This window comes from Monodelphis domestica, chromosome 3 (assembly GCF_027887165.1).
Source record: "Monodelphis domestica isolate mMonDom1 chromosome 3, mMonDom1.pri, whole genome shotgun sequence".
Taxonomy (NCBI): Eukaryota; Metazoa; Chordata; class Mammalia; order Didelphimorphia; family Didelphidae; genus Monodelphis; species Monodelphis domestica.
Genome location: NC_077229.1, coordinates 403037832 through 403050599, shown reverse-complemented (window position 1 = coordinate 403050599; position 12768 = coordinate 403037832). Strand labels below are relative to the sequence as shown.

General features: G+C 39.2%; 1 protein-coding gene across 14 annotated transcripts in view; it reads right to left on the bottom strand.

Annotated features, from left to right (window-relative positions):
* Nucleotides 1-455: 455 nt before the first annotated feature.
* Nucleotides 456-12768, bottom strand: part of FHOD3 (formin homology 2 domain containing 3) — a 719587-nt gene continuing 707274 nt past the window's right edge. For all 14 annotated transcript variants that reach the window (XM_007486745.3, XM_007486741.3, XM_007486739.3 and 11 more), the window contains one exon: nucleotides 456-10336. In XM_007486745.3, the coding sequence (XP_007486807.2) occupies nucleotides 10254-10336 (83 nt within the window). In that variant the 3' untranslated portion in view covers nucleotides 456-10253. The remainder of the gene's footprint in view (nucleotides 10337-12768) is intronic.

Sequence of the window (12768 nt, the reverse complement as noted above, 5' to 3'; positions counted from 1 at the left end):
AAGGTTGGATACAACTCAAACAATTGAACAACAAAATAATTTGTTAACCCTATTATGTGCAATATGAAACATAAAATTGGAAATCTAAAAAAAGGAAGAGAAAAAAACAAAATCATCTATGATCTTATAATAAATAGGGACTCACTGGAGTTGATCGAATATTAGAATGGCATGGTGACCAAAAGCTCTCTGCAGGATACGTTGCAGGGTAGAGAGGCATTAGGCCAGCATCTGGCTCAGTTGGGGACCACCAGTATTAGTTCTCAGGGGCACTCTGCTTTGAATAGTTCTGCTCTAGTCAAACTTAGAGACAAAGTTTTTGGCAGTCACACAATAAAAGTCTCTGAGACAGGATTTGAATCTAGTCCTCTTGGCTCTAACTTAGCATTCTAAGAATCCTCTGCCCTGCATCTCTTCCTTAGATACTGGCTTCATCAACAAAATAAACAAGGACATGGTGTTTTATAAAGCTTTATTGCAAGGTGAGTTTAGATATTGCTGAAAAGATCAGCATCGCATTGCATATATCAAGAAATCTGGGTCATGAGTCTCAATTCAGACTCCCAGCTGGACTCTAAATGTCAAGAAAAGGGAGACTGCAATCTTCTAGGTGGGGCATATTGGAAGGAAAAAAACATGGACTTGAGAACACTGAAATTTCCTCTTGGTTCATCCCACATAGGGTCAATGTATCCAAATGGCTCAGTAGACAATTAAGGACATGTTGGTGGATTAACAAATTCTCATATATTGTTTCAAGTTCTTTATGGAGTCAAGTGTCAGAACAATCATAACAAAAGTAACTTTATCAACAATTTAACAATTAAAAAAAATCAAAAACCTTTTACCTAAAATGAGTAAACAACAACAGCAACAAAGATCATGATAGGATCAACAATGACCAAACACACACAGGGATATTATCTCTGACCATGCATGGCTTGTTTTTAAATTACAATTCACAGAGTAACACTGCCAAGAAGTCTATTTTACACTATGCTACACACAATGAATAGTAACATTTACACAATTGTACAGCTTTTATCTTTTAACCTAAGAAAAGCATCCTTTTCTACTTTACATTTGTTAATTTTATTTTTTACAATTCTCAGCTCAAAGGACAAAACAAAAACAAAGACACAATCTAACAACCCAAACACTGAGTCTGCCTGAAGGCCCAGTCCCAAAAGGAGAAAGCCCCTTGGCCATGGACCATCTTTTCCCAACAGGCTTCCAGATTTCAGATTTCTTTCTGTGGCCAATGAGCATATATAGCCTTTTGAGGACCTCTTGGGTCTCCATTATAAAGATACATTCCAAATGAAAAGAGTTCTTTTCTTTCTTTTCTTTTCCCCTCTCCATCCTAACAGAACTTTGCACACACACATGTGCACACATGCACATACCCTTCCTCCATAGATGTCCCTTATTTAGGGGTAACTCACTTTTGTAAACCCAAACTTACAGAAATAATAAACTCAAGAAAATTCTTTTAAGCAAGGCCCTAGACTCCTCTATGAGGATGGTAAAAAAAGAGATTTCTATCATATTTTTTTTTCAGAATAAAGAATTTACAAAGAATTAGGAAAAGAACAAAAGTGTAAACAACCCTTTAAATGTAGAAAGTGTCAACCAAGGCCAAAAAAAAAGAAAGAAAGAAAGAAAATAGGTGAATGTGAGAGAGGAGAGAAAGCCACAGAAAGCAAATTAGAAGATAAAGTCCTGAAGAACAAAGGTCTGGCCCAGAGCTGTGAGGCTGGGAGTTAATAAGCTTCATTTTGAACAGGGAACATTGCCTAGGTTGAGGGCTTAACTTGAGAGGACCTGTATCGAAAAGAAACTGACAGGGCACACCTCATTCTTATGATGCTTTTGCACTAAGGTGCACATCTGTACTGCATTGATCCTGGGTGATGTTTTAAATATTATCAATCTCATTGGATCATAGATTTGGAGCCAAAAGGGACCTCATCTAATCTGACTCCCTCATTTTACAGATGAGGAATCTTTGTCCCAGAGAGCTTATGTGGCTTGTTCAAAGTCACACCAGCCCCCTATAGCAGAGGCAGAATTGGAACCCAGATCCTCTGGGTCGAATCCAACATGCCTTTTCATTGTACCATACTACCTCTAATTTTTTCTTGGAAAATGTTGGTTCAGTAGGATTACTGTAGTCTTCTTTATAATTAAACAACAACAACAACAACAACACATTGTTGGGCCAACTTTCTAAAAACAGAAGTACATTTCCAATGTTATAATGGAAATCAAAGGGAAAATAAGATTTAAATTATACAAAGCTGCTTTACAACCTTTTTGTCCCCTCTATTTATTCCAGAAAGTTAGCTCCAAATGCACATTTTATGAGAACTTGTCAGCACAGATGATCATCTTTCTAGTATCTGGGGGACAGTTTAAATGTCATTTATGGGAGCACTTCTCATTTGCATCCAGAATATTTGTTTCTTGAGCTACATTATTGAGTCACAGTCCATGGAAATACCTTGACTATTTCTGAGGGTTTCTTTGTTTAGCAAAATTCTCTGCTCTTCTTTTTAGTGGCTTCCCTCTCCTAAAGTGTAGTTGTGGGGCCAGTAGCGATGCCACTCTTGGTACCACAGAGTCCATGAAAAAAATCACTCATAAAGAATTACTTCAGGGGGTAGCTGGTGGCTCAGTGGATTGAGAGCCAGGCCTAGAGATGGGATATCCTGGGTTCAAACTCAGACTCTTCCTAGTTGTGTGACCCTGGGAAATTCACTTGACCCCCATTGCCTAGTCCTTTCCACTCTTCCGCCTTTGGAACCAACATATAGTACTGATTCTAAGACAGAAGTTAAGGGTTAAAAAACCCCCCAACAAAACAATTACTACAAAATGAATCACCTCTGAGTGCTCTCATGTGGTTTGACCATCTATCTAACCATCCATCCTCCTTCCTATTCTCATGATTATTTCTCATGTTCTTCATTATTCTTTTATCCTGACCTGCCCACAGGGGAGGCATTTCTGGATGTCAAACTTTAATTTTGAATACTTTTGATTTTATGACTTTGATGAGTCTAATAAAAACCAATAACAGCTACCAAAACAAAATCCAAGATTTCTGTCTATCTTATCTAAATAATTGACTAAGTTGGTCAGTCATCTTTGCCTGTACAAATTCTGGGGCCTTATTTTCTTGACATGACTTTCCATTTTGACAGTAGAGTATGGGCTGTCCAGTCCAAAGATGACTGAGAAAGGAGGTGGTCTCTCTGATTTCATGGTTCTTGGGAGCCAGGCATGTAAAAAACCACCATGCTCTCCAATCAAGAATCAGAATCCTTTCCCCGGACATCCTAATTGTAGACCCATGCCGATCTTAGGACCTGTGGAAAAGACACAGATCTTCCTAAAGGACAAAATAATAAAGATATATAGCCTGTTAGAGCTGAAAAGGAACTGATAACCATCTAATTCAAGTTTCTCATTTTATGCATGGACACCCTGAAGTCCATAACGGGGATACGACATTTTCAAGGTCAATTAGTGGCAGCTAAAGAAGTAGAACCCAAGTCATCTGACTCCCAGGTTTGTTTTCCCATTATTGCAAAGCTCTCATCAAATAAACTGCTAAAGGAGGGAGTCAAAAAGAAAATGAAAACTACAGCTTGGGTTATGGTGACACAAAGAATGAGGGCTAGCACTTAGAAACTTGCCTTTAAACTTTTAAACTTGCTAGTTCACCTTGTGGCTGATTTTTGGGGTTTGTTTTTTGAGTGACAGCTGAAAGGGCTTGAAGTCCATGCTGGCCGCTTATTTGTCTCTGTAATTAAGATGCGTCTGGTCATATTCCTTCACAGGTAGACTTTGTCAATTCAGGCCTGGACAAAACTGGTCTCTTCAGTGATGATCTGTGGAGTCCTTCCCCTGAAATGGACCTATGGGGCCCAGTGATGATGCCAATCTTGGTACCACAGGATCCTGGACAATTACTTCCATTTCTGGTTTGGTTGCAAATAGGAGGCTATATAGTATGTTCTTCTCCTCCTTCCCTAGAGATTTGGGCGTATCTTTTTACCAGGAGTATCATAAGCTAAGCCCATATTGGTGGTGGAACACACATTTCTTGTTTGCATTCTTTGGATGTGTCTACATTTATCATGTCCATTAGAGTATTTTCTTTCCAATGGCAGATTTTTCTTCCAATTTTCCTATCTGTTTACCTTTGTCTGCCCCTATATCACATTATAGCTACCTAGTTATATTTAGCTGGTGTTTCCAAAGCATTCCCAATCCATATCTAAGAGAAAGCTCACAGATGAGCATTAGCAGGGTCTGAAACATTTGCTTTAGACAGTTGTTATATCATTTCTTCATAGCATTCTTCAAGGGTCTAGGACAGCTAGGCGGCACAGTGGATAGAGAGCTGGACCTGGCATCAGGAAGACTCGTCTTCTGAGCTCAAATCTGGCCTCAGATACTTACTATAACTGGGTGATCTTGGGCAAGTCCCTTAACTTTGTTTGCCTCACTGCCCTTATCTGTAAAATGAGTCCAAAAAGGGAAGGGCGAACCACTCTGGTATCTTTGCCAAGAAAACTCTAAAAATGGAGCCATGGGGAGTTGGACATGACTGAAAAATGACCGAACAACAAAATAAAGTACCTACTATGTATTTAGGCACAATGCTGAGACACTTTATAGATAGTTTATTTGATCTTCATAACAACCTTGGGAGATAGGAGCTCTTATTATCCCTACTTTGCAGTTGAGGAAACTGAGGTTTAGGGACTTACTATAGCTACGTATCTGAGGCTGGATTTGGATTCAGGTCTTTTGCCTGCTGCTTTTCAGCATCTTCACAGTCCAAATATGTGGCTAGGTCTATAGGACTCCCCAAAGCAGAGCCAGCCACTTGGGTCCGATGCTCTTATTCACCAGATTGGTCTAATCCCAGTCAGAAGCCTTCTTCACACATCCCACCATCAGAGGAGCATCATGAAACCATGCAAGATGCTTGTTGGTTCAGACTGTGAAGATGCTGAAAAGCAACAGGCAAAAGTATTAGCCTGGTAATCTGGAAGATCTGAGTTCAACCCCAACTCTGATACTACCTCTGTGACCTCTTGTGTGCCATCATCTCTTTGGGCCTCAGTCTCGTATCTGGAAAATGGGGCTAACATTTGAAGCACACACCTCATGTGAGCTACCTCAAAGGAGATCATTCATATAAAGAGCGCTGCAAATTATAAGATGATGTGTCAAGGTTCTGACCGTGGGGGTACTTCCCAAACTTATCTTTGTATATGTGGCCAGTTTACAAGGGCCACACAGCAGACTCTGAACCTGAGGGTGTCCATATGAAACCATAACTTCTACTGACCACAGAAGGCAGGCATTGGCCAGGACTTCAGACCCTGCTCTATGGCTGAATCAGCTGAAACAGGTGACTGGTCACCCTGGGACCCTGGTTAGAGGCTTCAACTGGGTCCATGTTAATGTAGAATATCAATAACTCCTTAGTCGTGTGTACAGGAGAGCAGGCAGAGGCAGGCTAGGATCCTGAGGGACTTGTAGGCTTGGAAATGTAGATTTGATCATGATGTTGAGGACTCTTTCTTTGGATTGATTTATTTCATCAGAGATTCTTTTGTGGTGGAGGATTAAGGGATGAGGGTGGCTTTGTAAAGGATTCTCCTGAAATCTGAGAAAATTGATCCATAGTTTTAAGAATGTTATTTCAATGAGCCAGAAACAGTGCCTCTCTTTCTTTCAATGGCAAAATATGAGTCTCTCTCTCTCTTTCTCTCTCTCCATCCATCCATTCATCCATCCATCCATCCATCCATCCATCCATCCATGTCTTTATATATCTTCATATTTTTGAACAGATGCTTGGCCTTGCAGGGCTCTTGTCTACATAGGATAGGGTTTCACCAAAGAAGGGACCATAACATCTCCTTTTATTAAGGGATAATCTAAAGGTTTTTGTAAAACAATACCTGAGGGGTACAGTAGGAGCTGTGAGGTGGCACAGTGGATAGAGACCCAGGCTTGGAGTTATGAAGATCTAAATTCAAATCTGGCCTCAGACTCTTACTAGCTATGTGACCCTGGGCGAGTCATTAACCCTTCTGGTCTCTGTTTCCTCATCAGTAAAATAAGCTGAATAAAGAAGTAACCTGCTCTTCTATTTTTGCCAAGAAAACCTCAAATGGGGTCATAAAGAACCTGAAAGAACTGAATAACAATGACAAAAGGGGTAGGATGTACCAGGAGGTCTCAGTGAAAGACTAATAGGTTACTTTCCCAAACCTAATGCAGTCACCACAGCAAAATGTGTGTAACAGAGCACTGAGGAACTTATGGTAATGAAAAAAAAAATCTATCCAATTAGATTGGCTTCCTTAAAGGATTAGAGACCAAGGGCATCTGGAAGACCTGGAAAAGCAGAAATACTGTGGGTTGGGGGCCAGACGATCTGGGTTTAAGTGCCAGGTCTACCACTGATTTTTATCATTAAAACACAAAGATTATACTCTAGATCTGCAATCTCACAATTCCATTGACTGGTACCTATTGAAAAAAAGGGCTAAACCAACTAGCTGAATTGAGCTGGGAATATGAAAACAATTACTTAAAGTAAGGGAAAAAATGTCATTTTGTCATTATTTTTTGTTTGGTGATGCCAAGCAACTGACTTAAAAAAAATTTAACTGGGTGATTAAAACAATTGATTCTCTGTTTTATTCTTAGACTGATAATCATTTTAAATCCAAGTCTCTCTCATAGTATAGAAAGAGCCAGAGGGTGAACTGTTAGAAAGGAAAAAACAAACTTCTGATCCCAGCATACTAGTTTCTGGGTTTCTCATGATAATTGGGCATCATAATATCGGGGATAGATTCATAAGATTCTAAGAGTTGGAAGGGGGTAACTAGGTGACACAGTAGATAAAGTACCAGGCCTTGATTTAGGAAGACTCATCTTCTGGAATTCAAATCTGGTCTTAGATACTACTTTGTGACCCTGGACAAATCACTTAACCCTTTCTGCCTCAGTTTCCTCATCTGTAAAATAAGCTGGAGAAGGAATGTTAACTCATTCCGGTATCTTTGCCAAGAAAACCTAAAATGGGGTCACAAAGAGTCAGACTGAAATGACTGAACAAGGGCTGGAAAAGACCAATAATAATCCAGTCTATTGTCCTATTTTTAAAGAGAAGGAAACAGGTGCAGAGAGAGAGATTATCATGGGCACAGACACCATTAGTATTAGGGTTAGCCACATTTAGGATTAAGGTATAACCACCAAAAACCCAGGTTTCCTGGCTTGCACTTCGCCATTCTTTCTTGCATTCTATACAAAGATGAAACCGTGGGAAAAAAGTAGGCCAATTAATAATGCAGCAAAAACTTCTTAAAGGCCATACTTTGAAATGAAAGAGGGAAAAAAGTTACAAAAACCCCTTCAAAACCTGGATCTTATCTTTCTTAACAGAGAATTGCCTTCTTTTCATTTTTATCATATACCAAAAAGATGAGAGAAAAAGGTTTCTGCTGTCCTATATTTGAGTGTGGGAAATAGAAGGAAAACTTTTATGTGTGGAAAATTTAAGGTGCAATTAGATTTCTATACCTAATTCTTTTCAAAACACGATTAGAGAGTTTCTTAGAAGTGAACCCAACTGTGCTCATCAAACTAATACCCTAACACATCTAAAGTTAGTGATAACACAGATTAAAGAGGAGAAAAGGCAAAAGGAAAAGGATATTTTCATTCAAAATCTATTCTTTGTCAAGATAGAGACTGGACTTGTCATTGGTAAAAGGAATATCCAGGTGAGGAAACTCCCTCTGCCAACACAGGCTGGCACTTTAACTTATAGTCTTGGAGAGTTATCTAGGGCACGAGTTTGAGGAAATATACCCGGGGCTGCAAATCTAGCATGCAAATCAGAGAACGGATAACCTCAACATGCTGTTTCGAGGATGGAATGTGATACTAGCAGAGGTGAAGTGCTCTGTAAAGCACAGAGTGTTAGAGAAGAAGTGGGCACCAATGCTTCTGGTGGTAGCAGGGCATTCAGTCTCTATGACTATGATGACTATAAACACCAAACTCTCCATGACTTTAACTTAGAGACTTTTTACTTTGGGGCACTTAATGCACAGATTTTCTATAGGATCCCCTCTAATGTGCCTTTTGGAGTCTCAGGTGGTCTTAAATAAATAGCTTAATACAATGAGAAAATTCAGTTTTCAGTCATGACTTGTGGCATCTGGGGCTCCAACAGCTAAAAAAACAACATAGCACAATCTTCCTTTCATTCCCATGGTGCTATCTTTCCCTTAGGAGGCCATCATGGTGCCCAAACAATGGGCAGGGGTTAGAGCAAACTAACAAACCATAAGCAAAAATAACACATTTTGCTTTAGAACCTTAATGCTAATAAATATTAATGCATTTTCCCCTCTTTTTTTTTTAAATAAGCAAGATGATTAGCTACAACTTGGTTTTTTTATAGCACTCAGACCTACTTCATGACTTCTGCAGCATTTGGGTCATACATTTCACAAACTATTTGACAAATGATTACTAAAAAAAAAATCCACCAGTCTCCCAACAAAGTGGAATGCAGACAAGGGAAAAATACATTCACTGATGCCTTTGAGTGTAGTATTAGCTTTAGTTTTCAGGGAAGGATTATTCCTTCTAATTGAATTCTCAAGATTATTAAGGCTGGGCCTATAACCAGGTTGAGTATACTTGGGAAGTGAAACAATAGTGGATCTGTAATTTAATGAACATTAAGACACTCCAAATTTTCATGTCAGACCAACTGACCTATTGGCTCCACCACTGGTCCTCAGTACAGAAAGGGTTTATTTAGCCCTTAAGAAAGCCAAAATAGGATGTCTCTTCCTCTACCCCACTTTCATCTGGTTCTGGATAAGCTAGTGATTATAACAGACTGAAAAGTGTGACAAATTCTTTATCAAAGAGATTGATTGATTACCTGATGCGCAGCTTCCCCTGGGTGGCACCCTCGGGTAACTGAGGGAGGGGGCATCACTCTGAAGTTGGGATTTTTTTAGTTGCACACTCTTGAGTGCCCTAAAACAAACTAGGAGGGTTCTTGACTACAACATTTGATTTGGTGATCTGTGAAGAAAAATGGTGCCTAACATTTCTTTTTAAAATTTTTGTGAGTAGTTTTCTTGAAAGCATGAAATTTGGCATAAGGGCATTTCAAGGAACCAGTTTCAGTTTCAGACAACCAGAATTATGGGAAGGAGGGGAAGACATCCTTCAAAGGGTCTATGTCAAAGCCCTTTATTTCATACAAGTTTAATTGTTATGAGGAAGTCATGAACTGAAGAGATCTCAGTGGATAATTTTGGCCACTATGGTGTTCAGCTGGGTGGCAGAGAACATACTTTGGATGCTAATGTCCATTGGGTTAAAAACTTGTAAATTTTAAATCTGGGTTGTATTACCAACTCATCTGAGGGCTACTTTCTCAATTTCTTTATCATTTTTCCCCCCATGGATTACCGCAAAACAAAGCTAAAAGGACTTTGAAGGCACCCTGTTCAGTGTAGTCGTCTTTGTTCTGAGACAGAAAAGATTTCTGACCAAGACTCCAAAGGAGGATTACAGACCAAACGATTGTTAAGGACTTTATCCAGGTGAAGAAAATTGATGACATCACTGAACTCTATTTATTTAATATTTGAAACGTGGAGTGCATTTCTGAATTTGCATAAACATTTACAACATCTAGAATTCCCCAAAAGGACATCTGGGCTTTCTCTGGTGTGCAATTTTTCACTTCTGATCCAGATACTTTGGTGTTGTGTAGACTCTGTCTTAGCTGAGGTTATTTGTATCTGAAAGGCCTGTTGCCTTCACTGAAAAGATGTTACATGTGAGAGCTACTGAACCATGTCACAGAGAAAACCAACATGAACAGAGTTGACATCGTAAAGTGTGATGCAAAGGAGATGTGTGGTACCCATGCCCATCTATACTGAAAGAGCAAGCTGTGTGAAGCCACCTAGAAATACAGACACTCCTTTTCATAGCTGTTGGAACGATTTGTGTGTGGCTCGGTAATACACCCTTTTGTCCCAGCTATACATTTTGTTACAATTAAACAACACAGGCCACTATGTTGTGGGCCCATGAGCCCAGGGTAGGTGCCACATGAAAGAGTTTATCTTGATTTTAGGAGGAGAGAGTTCTTGTTATCACCTCTGCTGACATCACAGCTGCATCTCAGAGGTGCTGACCAGGCCTAGGGCTTTGGCTTCTTCTGGTGTCAGTCCACTCTTCAGAGTTCTTCTTACTAAAATGCCATGGAAACCCCAGGCAAGAGAAGACAACAACAAAAACAAAAACAAACAAAAAAAACAACAACAGGTAATTAATAGCCCAATCTGAGGCCAGATGGTAGACTTATTTTCTAAGCAGATGTCAAAGGATTATAATGCTCATGAGTTTGAATAATATTTTTTAAGTTTATTTAAGTAATTAATTTAGACTATTTTCCATGGTTACATGTTAATAATCTTTTAACCTTTTCATAAAATCATCTTCCCCTTTCCCCCTGCCCATCACCCATACTTTGCTCCTACCTAAGTGCCTTTGACCAGCCGACTTAGAAATTGATAAGGGTATCTGTATGGCCAATGGTAGAAAATAATTACAAATGCATTAGGCATTGAAATTCTGCCATAGAAAGAGCAGTTACTCCTTTTTGCTATTCACAGCTAAAGATACTTGTTTGTTTGTTTTTAAACTATCCTCCATACTCAGAGAGTACAGTAGAGAAAGGAAGGAAGACATGGGAGAATCGATTTGTCTTGTTGCCTGCCTTCCTTCCCCCTTCCCTCCCATCCTCCCTTCTTTTCTTCCCTCCCTCATTTCCTCCCCTTCCTTCCTTTCTTCACTCCTTCATTTCCTTCCCTCCCTCCCTTTCCTTTTTGCTTCCCTTCCTCCCTCCCTCTCTTCCTTACTTCCTTTCGCTCCCTCCCTCCCTTCCTTCTTTCCTCCTCTCTCTCTTCTTTCCTTCCTTCCTTCACTCCCTTCCTTTTTCTTCTTTTCTTCCTTTCGCCCTGCCTACATTTGGAGTCAGAGAACCTGAGATCAAATCCTTGCTCTACCTATGAGGAAGTCACTTAGCCCCTTGGATAGCCCCTTGGACTTCAGTTTTCTGTCTGTTAGATCATAGTGTAGGACTACATCAATGGTCAGCAAACTATGGCTCTATAGACAATAGCCTAAATGACTTTAAAGATCTCTTACAACTCTAAAACTATAATCCTATGTTCCAGGAACTAATAATATCATAGACAAGAATAGTTTCTGCCTTCAAGGAGGAAGTTTGTGCTGTACTGGGAGAAGCAACATGTATTCAGCAAAGCAAAGAGTAAAATTTGACTGCTGTAGAAAATGAAGTGAACTCTGTGGAAACCCAGCATCTAAATCTCCAAAGAAATGTCATAGACCCAGGGGCAGAAAGTGAACATTCAAGGAAGATGCAAATTGCAATAATATAAAGAAGATGAAATAACTAGTTGTATAACCTAATCACTAGAAGTATAGCTACTACAAATTATTTTATTTTTCAGCCGTTTAAGTCATGTCTGACTCTTTATGACCCCAATTTGGAATTTTCTTGGCAAAGAAACTGGAGTGATTTGCTATTTCCTTCTCCAGCTCATTTTACAGATGAGAAAACTGAGGCAAAGAAGGCAAAGTAACTTGCCAAGGAACAAGTAAGTATGTCAAAAGTATGTCAAGTAAGTCAAAAGTATGACAAAATAAGGTCAAATATGAACTCAGGTCATTGGAGCTTTATCCATTGTACCACCTAGATGTCCCCTACTACTAGTCACATAACCTAATATCCAACCTAATTAAGGAGATTTCAATTGCAAGGAAACAGGCTTCCATCAAAGAAGCAAACAGGATAGGCTGAACACCTTATGAAGTGGTGGTTCAGCTGCACTGAATCACAAAATACTTGGCAACTACTGAAGAAGGAATTTGAGCAAAATAAATAGCAAAATACAGAATGAAAAGTGGAAGTAGCCAAAAAGCAGTCAAGATATGAAGAAGAAATTCAAACCAGAAAGATGTCTTTGAAGCAACTGTAAGATGCCCTACACTCCAACCGCAATTAAAGGAAGGGTTAGGAAAGGGAATAAGCATTTCTATAGTACCACAGCTTTTTTTTTTTAACAGATATTATCTCATTTGATCCTCACAACAATCCTATTAGGTAAGTGTTGTTATCTTCATTTTACAGTTGAAAAAACTGAGGCAAATGGACGTTAAGTGACTTGCCCAGTGTAAAATTAGGGAGTGTCTGAGGTTATATTTGAACTCAGGTTTTCCTGCCTCCACCTACTGGCTCACTAACTACCTCAATTAACTATCAAGATGCACTATCAGCTGGTGCATTTGTCAAATGAAAACACCTCTTAAATTGACTTCAGAATCAAAGAATCAATCAATTCAAATCTGGTCTCAGACACTTCCTAGCTGTGTGACCCTGGGCAAGTCACTTAAAACCATTTACCTAACCCTTGTCCTTCTTAGAGTTGTTACTAAGACAGAAGGTAAAGGTTAAAAAAAAAAGAATCAATCAAAGGTATAAACTGAATGGGAAAATTCCAAATACTTCTATTCAATAAACCAATCAAAAGCAGAAATTAAATAAAGATATTCTAATTAATCAAATTAGGAAGGAATGAAATGCTTCAGTCATTGCCT